The sequence below is a fragment of the Camelus ferus genome, chromosome 16 (genome assembly GCF_009834535.1).
Source record: "Camelus ferus isolate YT-003-E chromosome 16, BCGSAC_Cfer_1.0, whole genome shotgun sequence".
NCBI classification, from domain to species: Eukaryota; Metazoa; Chordata; class Mammalia; order Artiodactyla; family Camelidae; genus Camelus; species Camelus ferus.
In genome coordinates, this window is record NC_045711.1 from 43,118,360 (window position 1) to 43,137,519 (window position 19,160).

At 43.2% G+C, this 19,160-nt stretch overlaps 1 protein-coding gene across 2 annotated transcripts in view; it reads right to left on the bottom strand.

Annotated features, from left to right (window-relative positions):
- Positions 1-19,160, bottom strand: part of MYO1D (myosin ID) — a 304,232-nt gene that overhangs the window by 83,002 nt on the left and 202,070 nt on the right. For both annotated transcript variants that reach the window (XM_032457713.1, XM_032457714.1), the window contains exon 21: positions 976-1,130. In XM_032457713.1, the coding sequence (XP_032313604.1) occupies positions 976-1,130 (155 nt within the window). The remainder of the gene's footprint in view (positions 1-975; positions 1,131-19,160) is intronic.

Genomic DNA, 19,160 nt, shown 5'->3' on the forward strand with positions numbered 1-19,160 from the left:
TTCTAAATACGCTTTTGTGAAGAGAAAAGCCGTATCAAAATTTAAAGGAAAAAACCCCAATACTAATAAGGAATACTAGATGACTCTTGGAAATTTAGGAAATGTCTTTTAGGAAGAAAAGGAACTGGACATTGGGCTCATTTCTCAGTCCCTGAGTTTGGAAGAGCAGTCCCCTCCTGGCCTCAGGGTGGTGGTGGTGGGGGGGTGACAGTATGTCATAAGGGGAAGAAGTGGGAAGAACATCTGACTTTGGAGCCAGAGAAACACCCAGCTCCAAATACTCCATGACCTTCTTTGGGAAGAAAAACACCATCTTTAAAATGACTCCAGTAAGTAGCCAGACAAAAATCACTCCCCACCTTAAAATGACCCACTCACTGGTCCCCATCACCATCAGGATCTGCTCCGTTTATATTTCTCATATCACCATTCACTACACAGACGTACACAACCACCCGGGCAGCATCTAGGTTTCCCATGAAGTTCTCAGACAATGCCACATTCCATCACGACCCCATGGGTTTCTGCAGAGGTTACTGCCTCTTCAGAATTCCTTTACTCTTCGTGGACCTACATGCCATCCTAGGCCTGCCTTCTAATTTGTTTATATTCCTAGTTGATACTCTAACTGACTGTATTTGGGGTACATGAGAAGCTGTGACAATAAGGATGTAAAGTAAGTTTTCTGTCTTTTGGATTTAATGACATTGGGGTTGGCGGTGAAGAAATCACCATTAGGGAAAACTCTCGTTGTTGGTTCAGCTGGAGGCTGGGAAAGCAGAGGATCTTTCCTAATCTTGAGGCTAAGCCTGGATACTAATTTTGTCTTCTGTGAAACAGATGACTTAAAAGTTGTCCTTGAGAAGGAAAACAACTCAATATACTAAAATTGGCACAAAACAAGTTCAGTGAGAATAACGATGGAAAGAGTTCATATATTTTAAACTTGTCTTAGTTATAAAAACCAAACTTTACCTCTTGAAATGATTCACCAGGACTCCAACCAGTTCTCCAATTCGACTCTCGTGGGTTGGCTGTTTGCTGAAGAGGCAGACAATGAGGTCTTTGTTGTCTTTGGTATGGAACACCACAAGCTGGTCCTTTCCATTGGAGACGCTCAGACCAGTCAACTGCAGAGAGACAAAGCGTGGAAAACTATTAGGATGGTTTTCAAAAAGAGGAGCTTAAAAATACACTTTGTAATGGTTTTAGTCAGTCACTCTGATGACATTAATCTTTATCAAGTTCCATGAAACACACAGATGGAAGGAAATAATGAGAACGAAAATGAATGAAACTGAAAACAGAAAAACAAGACAGTAAAATCAATGAAACAGAGAGCAGGTTCTTTCAAAAGACAAATAAATTTGCTACACCTCTAGTCTGAAAGAGTAAAAGAGAGAAGACCTAATTACCCATATCAGGAGTGGAAGAGGGGCTATTACTACAGACCACATAGACATTAAAAGGATAATAAAGGAATATTTTCAACAACTTTATACATAAATTCAACAACTTAGATGAAACCAAACAATTCCTTGAAAGCCACAAATTACCAAAACTCACCCAAAAAGTAATAGATAACCTGAATACTGCTCTATCAAAGAAATTAAATTCGTGGTTAAAAACTTTTCAAAAAAGAAAACTCCAGGCTCAGATAATTGCACTGGTAAATTCTACCAAACACACACACACACACACACACACACACACACACACTTAATTGAAGTATAGTTGATTTACAATATTGTGTTAGTTTCTGGTACATAGCATAGGGATTCAGTTACATATATATATTCTTTTTCATTATAGGTTATTACCAAATATTTAAAAAAGAAATAGCACCAACTCTCCATATCTCTTCTAGAAAATAGAAGAGAATACTTTATAACTCATTCTACGAGCATTGTTCTGATACCAAAAACAGACAAAGGCAGTACAAGAAAAGAAAGCCACAAACCAATATCCAATATCCTTCATGAACATGGATGTATTCAGGATGGCCAACAATGTATCAGCAAATCCAATCCAAAAATATACAAAAACAATAATACATCAAGACCAAGGAGAGTTAATCTAAGAAATGCATAGCTAGTTTTGTATTAAAAAAAAAAGCAACCAATGTAATCCATCACAGCAATAGAATAAAAAAGAAAGCCACATGATCATATCAACTGATGCAGAAAAAGCATTTGACAAAATTCAGCATCCATTCATGATATAAATCTCTCAGCAAACCAGGATTAGAAGAGAATTCAACCTGATAAATAATATCTACAAAAACGCCACAGCTAACATCACACATAGTGGTGAGAGACTGAATGCTTCCCCCAAAGATCGAGAGCAGTGCAAGGACTTCTACTGTTACTGCTGCCGTGTAACCTCCTACTGGAAGCCCCAGCCAGTGCACTGAGGCAGGTGTAAGTAAATTAGAAAGTATACAGATCGAAAGGGACAAAACAAATGACTCTGTTTTCAGATTACATGATCGTCTATGTAGAAAGTCCCAAGGAATTTACAAAACAGCTCTCAGAACTAGTAAGTGGGTTTGGCAAGGTCACCGAAAAAACAAAGCGAACAGACAAAAATATATTGATTTCTATATACCAGCAATGAAAAACTGGAAACAGAAACCTGAAAACAAAACCATCTGCACCAGCTTCAAAACTAAAAATACTTAGATAAAAATCTAACAAAATATGTGCAGACCTGTAGGCTGAAAAGTACGAAATGCCAAAGAAAGAAATCAGATGAAAATGCCGATGAGAGAAACAAAAGAAATCTAAATAAATGAAGAGAAATAATGTGTTTGTGGATTGAGAAACTCAATATTGTTCAATATTGCCAATTTTTCCTCAATTGATCTATAGATTTAATGCAGTCCCAACAAAAATCCCAGAATTTTTTTGTAGATATTAACAAGCCGATTCTAAAATGCATATGGAGAGGCACAGGAACTAGAAAAGCCAAACAATATGAAAAAAAGAACAAAGTTGGAAGACTCACAGTAGCTGATTTTTTTTTTTTTTTTTTACTATAAAGCTACAGTAATGAAGATAATATAATTATCAAAGGGATAAAAACACAGGTCAGTGGGAAAAGAACGGAGAGTCAGATACAGTCCCACAGAAACATGAACAACTGGTTTTTCGCAAAGATGCAAAGGCAGTTCAGTGGAAAAAGGGTAACTTGGACAGGACATTTGGATAACTCAGAACATTTGGACACCCACTTGCCAAAAGAAATAAACATGGACCTAAATCTCACACCTTATGAAAGATTAATTCATCATGGATTAGAGATCTAAATGTAAAAATGTAAAACTATAAAACTTCAAGAAAACATAGGAGAAAGTCTCTGCAACCTTGGACTGGACAAAGATTTCTTAGAAATGACACCAAAAGCACAACCCATAAAAGAAAAAAAATGTTAAGTTAAATTTCATCAAATATAAAGCTTTTCGCTAAGAAAGATATTGGTAGGAGAACAAAAAGACTGCCCACAGACTGGGAGAAAATATTTGCAGAGCTCCATCTAATAAAGTACTTGTATCCAGAATATACACAGAACTCTTAAAATGCAAGTAAGAGAGCAAACAAGCCAATGTAGCATGGGCAAAAGATCTGAGGTCACTTCACCAAAGACCTATGGGTGGCAAATGAGCACAGAAAGATGCTCAACAGCCCTAGCCATTAGGGAAACGCAGACTCAGCCTACAAGATATCACCACAAACCTATCAGAATGGCCCAAATAAACAAGAAACAAAGAGGAAGAAGAACAACAAAAGTGACGACAACAAAAATGCTGGTGAGGCTGCAGAGGGACTGGAACGCTCCTCCATCGCTGGTGGGGATGATAATGGCACAATCACTGGGAAGCCAGTTTGGCAGTTACTCAAAAAGTTAAACACAGAATTATCACATGACCCACAAATCTCACTCCTAGGCATTTATTCTAGAGAAATAAAAACTTAATGTTCACACAAAAACTTACACAGGGATATGTACAGCAGCCCTATTCGTAAGTGTGCCAAACTGAAACCAACCAGAACATCCATCAACAGGTGAATAAACTGTGGTACAACGATACAATGGAATGCTATTTAGCAATAAAAAAGAATGAACTAATAATGCAAATTACTGACATGCAACTACATGGATTACTTTCAGAGGCATTATGCTGAGTGAAAGCAGCCAGTCTCAAAAGGTGACATATTGTATGACTCCATTTATACGATATCCTAGAATATAGATGTCAGCATTTGGGGTCGGGGGTCCTGGTTGGTATAAAGGAGTTTTTAGGGTTAATGGAATGACTCTGTATCTTCACTGTGGTGGTGGTTACAGTAATTTGTGCATGTATGAAGACCCACAGACTGGTATACCATCACCACCACCAAAAGACAATGTTATTTATTATACGCCAATTAAAAAAAAAATAGCTCCTTGGTTGCTTTGATCCCTAGAACTACTTTGGTCAATAAAGCAGGAGCCTGAGTGATTTCTCATTGTGGTTTGTTCTTCTATTGCAGAAAATACCAAAGTGCCACCTCCTGGCTGCCATCGGTGCTGTCAGTCAGTCCAAAGCATTGACAGGGTATCCACTGCGGGCAGCGCAGAGTGCCAGGCAGCTGGCAGTGGGGATGGAAGTACCAAAGATGCAGATGGCATAATCCCTGTTCCAGGGAAATTCATAATCCAGTTGAGCAGCAGAGACAAATATCAAACAACCGAACACTTTGAACACTTCTAACAGTTCATACATTTGGAAGACCGTTTAGTCCCAAGCTCGTATTTCACAGATAAGGAAATTGAGGCTAGGAAGTTAGCTGATTTGTAGGCCTTGAAACTGGAACTCAGGTCTGCAGACTGACCCAGGCCCATGTTTTTTCCATCATGGTAGGCTTTTCCGAATATCACATACAAATGAACATAAGCTGTAAAAATATGCACCCCTAAATGTCAAGTAAATAAATTTTCATTGAAGGTGTGTTCTTAGGTTGATTCTAAAGGATGCCTGGGTCAGAGCTCACTGGAGGGAAGGGAAAATATTCAAAGAACTGGAAGTCATTGCACAAGCCTGTGTAGATCTTGGGCTCTCCAAGGCCCTAGGTAAGAGGATGTATCAGTACTCCTGCCACTTAGATGTGCCCCATTCAGATAATTTTCTATGATTAAATTAAATATACCATTTTCATTAAAAAACATTTTATGTCTATGATGCTTCACTCTCATTTGATTATTTTATATGCAAAATCCAAAATTGAGTTTATTCACAGGAGAGCTTGATTAAAGCCTAATAAAATGAGACTTCTAACAGCAGTAACTCTGCTGGCATATCTCGGGAACATTAGTTGCAGGGGTTCTGGGAAAGGGAAGGATTCAGCAGTGAAAGCTGGAACCACCCGGACAGAGGAGCCCTTACTCGATGCCGTCGGGCCAGAGCACAGGCGCCGTGCCTGCTTCCGCAGCCACCTTCCTGCGGTGTGGGCGTCCCTTCCTGTTCTCCCCTGTTCTGCCCTGTCTGGGTGGCTTCACCCTGCGGAGCACCGAAATTCTTCATGCGTGCTCTCAGGCCTTCGGGTGTGGCTGGGTCTCAGCAGAAAAGAGGGAGGCAGCACCTACTTTCCTCTGCTGCACACATAATGAACGGTTAAGTCCCTGTGTCACCAGGGCAGGACAAACAGCATCCAGGATGTCTGTTTTGTTCTGGGAGACAGAATGGCAGGTAGGGAAAAGCAGTGCAGTAAGGGACGGCTTGGGTGTGCACCTCAAATCCGTCATGTGAGCCTGAGTGAACCATTCCATTTCTTGGGGCATCTGTCTCCTTTTCTGCAAAATCAGGACCCTTACTAGATGCCTTGTCTCCCTCATGAGATGGTGGTAAGGATCAAATAGGAGCAACTCTCTCTGGGGTTTAAAAAGATAAATAAATAAAATCCGTCCGCCTTCCATGGTTTTTACACTCTAAGATGAGACAGGATTGGTGAAACCTGAAAACCTTCACAGAAGCACCACGCCAAGGGAAGGTATCGTAGGCAAATACATCATTAGGGAAGGGGGGTCATGTAGGGCAGGGGCCACACACAAATAAGTTCCTCAATAAAAGTGAACCTGCTTATCAAGACTTCCCCCTGCTAGTTGCCTTCTTATTTCTCTTAATCCGTGAGTGAGCTCTACGCTAAGATATATCTAAACCTTCCTCCTCTTTAGTTTTTAAAGATCTGAGTAGGGCAGATACAGTCTCGGATGGTAATCCCTCTCAATTCTCCCAGACCCTCCTCAGGAAGGAGGTTCACACAGTGAACACAACAAGACAAGTAACAAGGTCCGGCAGTCCTGAAGGAGGGGGCTGGTCTGAGGGGTCAGAGCAGATGGACTTAAGTGCAAGAAAGCAGAGAGAACTAGAAAAGGAAATCTCGAATTTGTACTCTCATTTATGAAATAAGTGCAAAACGGACCAGTATTAGGAAGTGAAATGACTCTGAAAAATAAACATGATAAATTAAAAACAACAGAAGCAGTGAGGAACAGAAGAGATACTACAGAAATGAAAGAAATGGTTGAAGAAAAAATTTTCAATGTCAAAAATATTTGAGTCTTCAGATCATAAGGAGTCTGGGGTACCAGCCCAATTTGCTTTCCAGGGAATCATACGGAAATGTAACCCAGAGAAAAGTTTTGAATTTAAGTGTTAGAGACTAAATATGTTAATAGATATTTTCTATCTTTTACTATTTTTATAAATAGCAGGGGAGAGAAGAATTAACTGGAAATTAATGCATACGACCTTACTCACAACAAAATACTCCATACAACTTGATCCATCAGTCAGAGGATTTAAAAAATTCAGGTATAATCTACATGCAATAAATTTAACCGATTTTTAAGTGTTTCGGTGGATGACTTTTGACACTCAACTCAAGACACAGAATATTTCCATCACGCCAGAGTTTCCTCTGATTGTTCTTTTTAAGTCTTAGTTCTATATTTGTAAGTCAAATTGGCTTATTTAGCTTTTGAGAGCTTAAAACGATTAGCTCATTCCTTAAGACCTAGAAATCCAGAGGTCCACTGTGGTAAGAACAAACGCACAAAACACTGAATTTTCTCCTAACCTTTTCTCTGTTTTCATGAATTGTGCCATTAGGATTACGAAAATTTTACAAATAAAATCATTAATCTTTGAAGGTGACAAATCAGCCAGATGCTATAATGGTGACCTTAAAGGAACTATTTAAACTATTATAACAATAAAATATGGTTTATTCAAGTTACTTGAAATAGGTGGTTTGGAGTTTAAACCATTTTTGTTTGCCCATCTCTTCATCTTATAGTAAGATTCCTTGTGACGGAATTTAACTTTATTTAGATTTCTCTTAATGGACAGATAATCCCTGGTTTCCAATCTCCAGTTCCAAATAATTCAAAATAAATTATGCTGAGGCTGTAAACCCACAGCTGTTGGATGAGACTCAGTCTCACGTTGTAGGACAAGAACCAACACCTAGAATACAGAGTTGCAAACCTGCATCCTTAGGTCTAACCTCGCATGAGCTCAGGGGTGGGGTTAACACTCCCCCAAAGTCCACTGTAACCACAGGTCATCTTGCCTGCTGTCTTTTTTGCTCCATATTCCTCTTTATTTCCCTGTCTGCATCTTTATGACTCTGCATATGTGTGCACAAGCTTTGCCACTGAAACTTGTGGGGCCTCAAAATAGGCCAGGAGCCCTCGAGTTCTTGTTACATTGAAAAGAATTAGTCTTATGAAACGGTGATCAACTCCTAGAAAACCACCAAGGGCTGACCAGGGAGGAGAACGCAGGCCTTGTCACAGTGCCTCCATCTAGTTTTCACTCTGGGGCCTCCTTGGTCCAGACGTACTCCCAGGAGGCAGCTACTCCGTGCCTTCCCGAGTGCGAGGGTCTCTTCTCTTCCGTGGTTAGTGCCGTCTACACACACCTCCGAGGGACTTCATTAACTTGGGGTTTCCCCCCTGATTAGGGATGTGCTTAACACACAAGAGCTGTCATAAAATCGTGCTGGTCACCTCACTTCTTCAGGTTTCGGGTTGTATGCCGATACATACTCTCAGGCCTTTTGGATCTGCCACTCTCTTTCAGTTCTTTGGTTTGACTGCAGAGTTACAATATTTATGCTCTTCTGATCTCAATTAAGAAATTGATTCTGGCTGCTCAGCGATGGAGGACATTCTGTTCATCCTGTTTTCCATGCAGAGACGTGGAAGGCAGACTGCTCTGACTTTTTGTAGGATGATGCCTGCTGGCTTCATCTCTTGCTTTGTCTCTCTGTCCTCTGTTCATCTGTCTCTCCTGACCTCCCTTCTTCTGTCCCTTTCCCTCTTTCCTTCTCCTTCTCTTCCTCTCTCTCCTTGGTCCAACCAGCTACAAATTAGGGATCTTAACTGTACAGATTCATCAGGGAAATAATGCACAGTTTGGGATAACTAAGAGTTTATCCCTCTATAAACAATCGTCATTTGGAAGCAAAGAAGTGCTTGTGCTCTGAGCCACTGTGTAGGAGGTCTGACCGTCCTGAGGCCGCTTTGTTGGGAGGAACTCGAGCCTCTCAGAGAGGTCAGGTGTTGATCCTCTGATCAGCAGTCCTGGTACGAGTCCTCCCAGCCTCAGTGCCAGACAAATGGGCGTGTGAGGGTCCCAGTGATCCCAACACTCAGCTGCTGAGGAACCCCTAGCCTGTGTGTCTTCCCAACCAAAGCCCTTCAGACTTTGGAGCAAAGGCGAACTGGCCCTGTTGGGCCGTTTCCAAATTCCTGACCCGTGGAATCCATGATCATAATACAATGGTCGTTTTTTTCACTCCACTAAATCTGGGGTGGTGTGGTACACAGCAATGGTTGACCAGAATAGAAGTTTGGCAGCAGCGAGGTGTCACTGTGACACATCCTAAAACAGCTGGCACTGGCCTTGGGAAGTGGGTGGAAGCCGGAAGAGCCCTGAGGAGCCTGCTGGTGGAATCATGACGGGCTTTAAGGAGGCGGGCACGCGGGCTTGAAGGAAAGCAAGAAAAGTATTATTTCAAATTTGAGGAAAGGAGACCCTTATTACGAAATGGCAGAAAATTTGGCAATGCTGTTGCCTGTGGGAAGGTAGTGAATGGAAGATGCAACTAACAAATTCAGTGATCTAGACGCGGATTTCTAGACAGGATCCTGAAAGTGCCATCTGGCTGCTTCTCGCTGTCTATGGAAAAAAGGGAGAAGAGGAGATGATTCTAATAAGAAGATGTTCAGCTTTCATGCAAAATTTAGAGGAAATATGAAGGAGCCTGCACTTGCTGGGTTTGAAAATAAAACTGGAGAAGTCCCAGCTTCTCCAGATGGCAGATGACTCTCAAATTGAGAAATGGATTCAGGGCAATGATCAGATCCAAAGTGGGAATGTGAAATCCCTTGCTAAAGCCTCAGAAAGACCTAAGGCAGTGCTACACAGAAACTTCCAGATAGATGAAAGGCTCTCCAAAGACCTTCAGGGCATGCCTTACAAATTTTCTCTTTTAAACAGTGGGACTCTTCAGAGTCTTAGCTGCCTTGTCCCACAGCAGCTCACAAGGAGCCCAAGGTACAGGACAGTTTATTTGCAGAGATTTGTGGATGTGCTTTTCATGGATTACAAATTGATGCACAGTAAATCCACTAAGACTTCAAAGGAATTGTATCAGGTTGGACTGAAAGGGACAGAAATGTTACAACATCTGCAGAGGTGTCTGGACCCCCAACTTTTGGTGGGCAGGAAGCTGGCTAAGAAGGCTACTTAGCTGCAAGCACAGGTGGCCTGTAACTGTCATGTGCCTCCCATTTCCCATCTCTGGGGACGGCGAGTGTCTACTGGGGTATCCCACCTCTGGGTCACCACTGTATGTTGGGTATGTGGGGCAGATAACTTGTCATTTTAAGGACCCGAGATTCACAGGTCTTCAGGTTGAAGGAATTCTGGCTGAGGAACTATACTTGGATGGACTTACACAATGAGATCCTGGACCTCAACTCTGAACCTGACGACCTACAAGGATGAGGCTTTGGGGCATCTTGGGAATGGGTGAGTGCATTCTGAATGTCAAGAGGAATGAAAATAATTTTTGACCACGGGGTAGACTGTGGAGGCTTTAAAATTTATTCCTAAGTCCTTTGACATTCTGCCCATTGAGAGATGGGGGTCTGTGTCCTCTCTCCTTGAATCTGGGCTGATCGTAGTACTTGCTTTTAGCCAATAAAATGCAACAGAGGTGATTCTGTGTGACTTCCGACGGTAGGTCATCAAAGGGGATGCAGCTTCTGCCTTGCTCCTTAGGATGTGCATGCTCTGGACAATAAGCCACCTCGTAAGAAGTCTGGCTACCCGGAGGCCACCATGTGTAAGGAAGCCCCCGAAGGGGCACATAAAGCTCTCCAGTCCTCAGTCCCAGCCAGTCACGTCCCCCCAGCTCAGGGGGAGAGAATGAGCCTTCAGAGGATTCCAGCCCCCAGCCCTGAGTCACCGCCAACCTTCTAGCCTTCTCAGCTGAAGCCTCAGATACTGTACAGCAGAGACGAGCCACCTGCTCTGCCTTTTATGAATTCCTAATCTAAAGAAACCAGGACCACAATAAAGAGAAGGTGGTTGTAAGTTTGGGGCAGATAGTTATGTAGCAGTAGTGGCCAGAAAACAGAGAAATTTTAATTATGTAAACAGATCATGGAAAGAATGATACGTTCAGGATAAGAGGAGTCTATTCCTTTATAAACAAATACCACTTTCTTTCTTTCTTTTTTTTTTATTTTTGAGTAAAGGTAAATTTATTTAGAGAGATGCATAGAGTGTAGGCCACTTCAGAAGGCAAGAGAAAGGCCACGAGGTGCAGGGGATGGGTGCTCAGGTTAGAGCAGAAGTAGGTACACACTCTACAGACAGAGTGTGTGCCCCGAAGATGAGGGAGCATAAAGGGCGGCCCAAATATCACTTTCAATAACAGCAAAAATTGTAAAAAAAAAAAAAAAAAAAAATTTTATCACATTGTAAGAGCATCTAAGAACACACTATGTTTTAGAACTGTTTTCAGCTTCATGAAACATAATAAAGTTATTATTTTACTTTCAGAGTAAAATTCAGAGTTGTTATGGTGAACATTATTTAGCAAACATGCTTTGAAACAGATGTGTCTAAAAGCTACTGGTGTTCCTGTGACTATACCCCGGAACCACATGCTCCAAAAATCACACCAGGACATGTAAAGCACATGACATCTTAATGGTGAAATAAAGCCTTTTATACAAAATACGGGTCATGAGCGGTAACAAGAAACTGTCTTAAAGCCAGTGTAATCGACTTTCGGCACCAGCGGCTAGTTATGAGCCTCGTATTACTGATCGATATTATTCAGGTCAATGAAAACAACCGTGATGAACGGACGAAAGGGCCAAGTTTACATTATTGATTGACAAGGCCTTTCAACTCTTGATTTTTACAGTTTGATAAAAGCAACTCAGCAAAACTCTTTCATAAATTTCCAAAAGCAATCCATCTAACTGCACCGAGTAAGTAACATCTCCACAGTCAACTTCAGTTTCTCCCAAAATGCTCCTCGTCCTGGAAGGGATTAAGGGCACCACCAAGAAAAAAAAATTTACTGCCTGGATAATGTTCTCATCACAAATGAACTTTGTACTTCATGACGTTAAATACACATTCCTTTAGAGGGAGCTGCACAGGAGCTCAGGCCGGCCACAACCTCCTCTATTAACTTAAATGCACGAATCATTTCCCCCTTTGGTTGCAAGTACCCCGTTTGTGGCATGCAAATCTGGCTTTTTCATATTTAGATTAAATGAGTCAAATTCCTTACTGAAACAGTGGTTAGAACCTATCAGTTCATGGGTGTCAGCCAAATGGCCAATTGTTTTCTTTTTGCTAAAAGTCTCAGACAGGCCGGTTGGAGGTATCTCTGCTAGATTATCTGGCAGTTGGGAGTTCCTGGGTTTGTCTTGCAGCTTGAAATTCAGTAGTTCCAAGAAAAACTGAATTCTAGTTCCAGAAAAGACTGCTCTGAGGAGACAGCTCAAGAAGTCACTTCGACAAGCTTTTAATATCAAGCCATCCAGTGGAACCGAACTCAGCCTCCTCCTAAGTCTTCCTGCACTCTCAGTTTTCATGTATTGCAACCATCAGCATGCCTGCCTGCCTGTGAGAGACTGACTCCCTTTTAATTACTGCCTCAGATTTATTGTTGTGGGCCTGGGGAGCGGATAATCAGATTCATCACAAGGGTGCATGAAGCAAGATAAATGGCCCAAGAGGGCACTCCTTTAGAAAGAGCATGCAAAATTTAGTGTGCAAACTCCATCACATCTGTTTTGAGTATTCAGGACTTGTGAAATTTCTCCACTTATATTCTGTTTATCCCCCATGGTTCATTCAGGCTGATGGCTGTCAACCCTGCTTGCATGTTACAGTCACGGGGGACACTCTGCTTTATCTGGTGTTGGATGGGGCGGGACATCTCCAGTTTTTGACGCCCCCTCCCTCCAAGTGATTCTAATCACACATGACCACTGATTCAGGCAAAACTGTTAGATAACTTCATCCTAGATAGTCAAATTATTATTTTATAGAGCTAATTGTCTTATTAATTGAGTCAAGTTTTATATAATCCATTTTGAGTTTATTTTTTCTCCATTTAGAAATACCAACTTAATGAAGTTACTTTCCCTGTTTGTCTTTCAATTGAATTTTTTTTTTTAACCTTACAAATGAGCGATCCTCTCGATGCAGAGATCACTCACTCATAATTGTAGGTTTATTTTCCTTAACCTACGTTTGCCAACAAATTGAGTCCACACACACTAGTGGTGCTCCACTTTCGGGATGATGAGTGATTCTGATCACATCCTGGTCATTTTGGGTATTGTGTTATCAGACTCTGGGTCTAATTTAAATCCTCTATTTTAGGAGGCTTCTGCTAAAAATGAATCAATGCTCTACTGCTGGGTGGGAGTGGACATCCACGCCCTACTTGGACTCATTGACTCTGCTTGGTGGGGAGTAGGAAGGGCACGTTGGAGCCACCAGGAGCGGGTGGAAACCTAGGCTGCCCATCCAGCCTCCCCTGGAGGCCCTATGAGAGGGGAAGGGGCACCTCCTTTCCGCTTGGAAGGGGCAGAAGTCCAGGCTCCTCGTGGGGCCTTGGTTGAAGGAAATTTGCAGGCGGGTGAGGGAGGCCTGCAATCCTCCCTGGTGTTTTTCTCGAGAAGTGCGTTTATTGTCAAAAAGGTTTCTGTTTTCTTAGGCTGCCCATTTCCTGGTCCTCTGGCAAGAGAGAGCAAACATTTCTTGTCTGTGCCCACCGGCATTTCTGGGCAGGGGACTTCTCCTGCACACAGTTCGGGATGTACAGAGGCAAAAAGAAATCCCAGGGGGCTCACTGCCATGTCGTTTCTCAAGTCTTAAGGTCCCTAGCTAGTCCACTTTCTCGCCACCTTTCAGGGTCTTCTTAACATTTGTTTTATAATATAATGTCTAGCGTTTTTAGGTGGACTTAGTGAGATGGGGGGGGGGCGGGGAGAAATGCATCTGTTCTGTCTTGCCCAGTACTGGAAGGTCCAGCTCTCTGTTCCAGATGATGCGTGCAGACAGGTTAGAAAACACAGCTTTCTCCTTAGGGAGTCTGCAACGCAGCTGGGGAGCCAGGAGGCACACATCGCACGAGGATGCAACATGGGCCTAGTGGGGAGGAGGGCTGCAGGCTCCCCTCTCTTTAAAATACTGACAATTCTCATATGCGAATGTCAAGCTTAAGCCTTTCTTGTAGCGCCTGATGGGGAAAGCTCCGACAAGGGTCCCTGGGGACCGCATACTGGACTCGACCAAAATGAAAGTCATTACCCTGCCTTAACTACTGTCCTCGTTTCGGCCCTATTTCCATTAAGTGCCACCAGTCACGCCATGTCCCAGGCCCCAAGAGCATTTACTGCAGTGGTCTTTATTTCACCAGCCTCTTCCCAGGTCAGTCCATACTTTTTAACACTGTCGGGGAGGGTCAGCTCCCTAAAAAACCAACCTCATCATGCCACTCCAAATCTGTCGCCCTGCGTTGCCAAAAACATTCATTCACACATCCCTTTAAGAATCTGAAAAAAAGCCACAGGTACACTGTACAGAAAAAAAAAGGAAAAAGAAAAAAAAAAAGCACAAGTGTTTGCATACACTTATGAAGCCTTGAAAGGCTTCCTTGTCTGGGAAACCATCTCCACTCCACTCCCTGCTCTCTCAGCAGTTCCCGCTGCTCTTTGTTTCAGGATTTAAGAAGCCGTACTGGGGTGGTTTCTGTATATGTCTGCCTCACCCACTGAACAGCTGGCAGCGGCTCTGTCTTGTTCACCTTTACCCCCAGGCCCCGGCCTAGTGCCACAGCAGGCAGCAGGTGATCACAACTCATGGAATGCGCGGAGGACAATGAGGGTAAAGGTGCAGGTGAGGCCGGAGGGTTCTCTCTACTCAGGACGCTCTGACGGGTCCCCTGCGTTCCTCTCTATCAAAGCCACCAGCCCCAGCATGGCCTTAAAAGCCCCGTTCTCCTGGTCATTCCCCCTCGCCTCACCCGCTCTCATGGTTTCAGCTACCACACGTTCCCGGCTTCCAAATCTATGTCCCTGTTCTGAATTGTTCTCGAGACAGTTAACTGTCTACGGGGCCTCTCCGTTTTTCCTTCCCCAGGCTCCTTAAATGAGTGCAGGTAGGACTGAGTTCACGTTCACACTCTGCTACGACGTCGCTGCTTCCCCCGCGACATCTCCCATCTTGGTGAGTAACCAGCAGGCCCACCTTGTCCAGGGAAGAAGCCTGCTGGGGGTCTAGACCCTATTTTCTCAGTGCCTGCAGCCTCTTATTTTGACCACTTAAACAGCTCTTGAATCCAGCTCCCTTAACCCCTCTTAACCGTCCTGGCTTGAGTCCAAGCCCTTGTAACTTCTCCACAGGATCAGAGCCGCAGCCTCTCCACTGCCTTCCCCGTCACCAGTCTCGCCCCTCCGACTCATCCGTCCGCACCCATTTACTGAGCACCTGTGGTCTGGCAGTAACAGGTGCCCACAACCCCCCGTCTCGGCGTCTGTGTTCTACCGGGGAGCTGGGGAGCGCACACAACTGTGTCTTGTGACAGAGGTGACATGTCTATGAGGAAGAACCAAGGAGCAGTATAAAGGCACAGAGAGGGAAGGATGGATCCTTCTGGACAATCCCTTGGAGGTTATTCTGGGCAGAGACCTGAATGGAGCGAGGGAGCCATGCGGTTATCTGGGAGAAGGAAGAAGGAAAAGCGAGAGGGAAGAATGAACAGTGAGGACACCGAGGGTGGCCCTCTCCCCACCCCTCTGGTTTCTACAGGCACAGGACCGCCAGCCCACAGGGGGTTAAGAGCAGCTGATAATTACTGAGCGTTTTACTACGTGACCAGAACTAGGCTAAGGACGTCACACGCGTGACTTCAGGTTAATTTACATGCATCTGCTTTCAGGCTTCAAGGCTCCACTGAGGGGGGCGCTGTCGTTACAACGGGGCGTAAATTCAACAACTACCCATATGCTTCCACGCATCTGAACACCTGTGCTAGTCAGACCCACTGGGATGTGGTTCTTCCTTTTGTCCTTTACCATTTACAGTGTGATGGTCTTGAAATGCAATGGGAGGTATTTTGTTTTACAACTCAACAAGCTTTGTGAAATGGGAAGGCGTGGAGGAGCAGGGAGCAAGGGTAGACATGGGAGGCGGCTTCCTAAGGAGCCAAGTGACTGTTCCAGGCCCAGAAGCCAAAGAAGTAATTTCGCAAAGTCAGGAGAGAGAATCCTGAACTTGCCCACTTCACTCACCCTGCGAGATCTGCCTCCATCCCTGGCACATCGTAAAGATGTCTGTATTTAGATAGGATTCCAGTGAAATAAAATCTGTTTCTTTACGTCAGTTATATCAGAAAATCAGACTCTCCCTGTAGTGTGCCAGAGCTTCATGATAATTCAGTGCAGAGAAAGTCTGCCCTGAACCTCAACCATTAATAAAGGAACAGGCCCATTTACTTAATACCTATGAGTTCAGGACCAACGTAGGTTGCCTCCCAGTGACGTGGGGAGGGCCAAGTGAGACGACGTACGGTGATGTCCATTAGAGGGATGGAAGTCAGCAAATATAAAGTGATGATCTTACACTACTCTTGTTGGCGGAAAATCTTCCAATAAGACCATCTGCAAATGTGAAACCACAGTCCGTACCTTAAAGAAGATTTAATTTTTGATATGAATCACAGGATTATGAGGCTTTCTAGGAAACACACACTCTCTCTCTTCCCTGTGTGTCACTGTCCCCTATATACACATGCAATGTGCGTGCACACACACACACACACAGGGGAGAAAAATCTAATGGCAGAATTTAATTTGGGGGCAAGTCCAAATTTCAATATACATCTCCAAGAAACATATAGAACAACAAAAGCGAATAAATGTGGGGAACAGAAGAAGAGTTAGATCAGGAATCTCCTCCCTGGCTGCACACTAGGGAGCTTTAAAACACGCTGATGCCTATCCCCAGAGATTCCATGTTACCGGTCTGGGATGTGGCCAGGGTATCAGAATTCAAAAAAAAAACTCCCTAAGCTATTCCAATGTGCAGTCAAGGCTGAGAACCCCTGAGATAGAAGCTACTAACATTATTGATTTGGGCTTTAAAAGTGGAAACTAAATGAAATCAAATTCAAATCTCTGACGAATCAGGTTAGCAATGAAAGCATTTTTTTTCTGGCCTGAGATTGTAGTACCTTTTCCTACATGTTTCTTCTTGGAAGAGACAGGATTGCAATTAAGAGAGAAACAACTGTGTAAATGGAAGTACAATGTGGCAGCTGTCTTCAGAGATGCTGCCTTTTTTTTTTCCCTCCCCAAAAGGAATAGAGCAAAAGGTTTTTTTTCCTTCTGTATCCTAGTGTCTTGCCCTAGAGAGCCCTTGACATGTGGAACATGGCTAGTACACAGGCTCTAGTCTTTTCAAAAAACTATTATTATTTTTTTAATGGAGACACTGGGGATTGAACCCAGGACCTTGTGCATGCTAAGCAGGCACTCTTACCACTGAGCTAAACCCTGCCCAGACAGGCTCTGGTCTTGATTATGTAGTTTCCTGGGGGATCCCCAAGGTTTGCAAGTCACTTATCCTCAAAAGGTTAAGATAAAATATTCAGAAAGCAATTATCATTATTAAGAAAGACTTACATAAATAAACAAGAGAAATGGGAGAGAGAAAGAAAGAGAGACCATCCTAGGCAGCTAAGCCAGAAGATGTCCAGCCTTCCATCTCACTGGGGCTTTTTGGGCTCTGGTGTCTGAACAATCTGTATGGAAATCCTGCACGAGTGACCAGCCTCTCTGGGAAATGATGTAACCGTTAGAGACAACAGCTTATGGTAAACAGCTCTAAGCAAATCAAGTTATGTCAAAAGTCAGTACTTTGGGGCAGGAGGTAAAGTCCATTTTCTTCAGGACTATCCTTGGAAATTCACTTGATTCTTTGATAAAAATCATACTTAACTTCCTGCACAGGACTCTTAGAAAGATGGAGACACAGTATATTTAAATCACCCAATAAATGCCTGACACTGGGTACGCGACAAATGTCAGTTCTGTTAGTTCTTTCCTCCTCTTAAAATAGGATCTTAGTTAGATGTGCTACTCATCATAAAAGGGAGGCAGTTATAGGAGGTCACCATCAGGGTTGTGACTCTGAGGGCTCCAGGGTCAAAGAGAAGCCTGGTGCCACTCCCTGTGAGCTGTGTGACCTTGGGTGATTACTTGACCTTTCTGAGCAACAGCCCTTGGGAGAGAGGTATTATAATTTGTACCTATGCCGCTGCCTGTGCTGGGTGGGCTGGTTCCCTCCTCTGCCTCTCCCACGGTGCTGCGGGCAGACTGTGACGGACTATGCCACTGTTAGTGCCCGGCAAACGCACAGCACATAGTAGGTGTTCAAAAGTGCTGACTGTGTAAAAGCTCTGATGAGACAGCTGTACAGGAGGAAGCTGACTACTGCCTCAGGTTAGTGGCATCCACTTCTGCAAGTGCAGAGATCTTTTACGTGCATGCCTTCTTTCGGGGCTTTGTTTTAAAAGGATCTCCTTTCTAGCAATCTGACCTCTGGATAAATGAGGTGGTCTTGGACTAATTTGCTTACACGTTAATTTTACAAAGGCTTTGTGGTTCTTTAACAAGAAAGCTTTTCAAAGGAGTCATTCGTTGGCTCTAACGACTATTGCTCTTAGACACTGCTTCGATACATCTTTTACATTTGTAATTGCATTTCCAAGTATAGTACTGATGAAAATGGATTCTATCTCCTGCCCCAAAGCACCGACTTCTGACATTGTAAGTTGGTTTGCTTATTTAATACAGCTTAGCGTAAGCGGCAGTCTCTAACCCGTACGACAAAAGGCATTTACTTCTAAACACATGTCAGGAAAACAATCAATAGGAGAGCTCTGAAATTCTGACTTTTTTCTCCTGTTTAAAAAAAGAGAGAGAAAGAGAGAGAACATGGCTAGATGCCACATTTCTTAGAAGTATTTTAAAACCTTGTGGCTCACTCAAATCAAATAATAAAATAATTGAATGTTAAAAGAAATCATAAAGGGAGTGGACTGTTTCATTGCCAAAGCATCAGAGCAAGAAAAGATTCTTGAAAAAATTAAACTGAAACCCTAACATTTGCATCTTTTAAAGAGGAACAGAGGTTTGGCCAAATAGCCAATATTGCTAAGGAACTCTCTTTGTTATAACAGGCAAAAATATAAACATTTGCACAAGATGTTCAAAATAATACAGCTTGCAGGAACTGCTGAGAATTAATTAGGAAGGTGAATTTATTACCTAAATAAATAAATAAATAAACAAACCCGAGTGCCACTCAGTGTCTGGCATTAAGGGGATATACACGTTCCATTAACGAGGACTAGTAAATATAGTTTAAAGGCTCGAGGGAGGAGTGAGAGAGGGAGGAGAGAGAGAAGGCTGGCGCACACCAGCTCAGGCGGTGCCAGACGTCAGCTGACTGCCTCCACTGAGATTACCATGGAAACACCTTCTCCTGGGACACTGCCAGGAGGGCA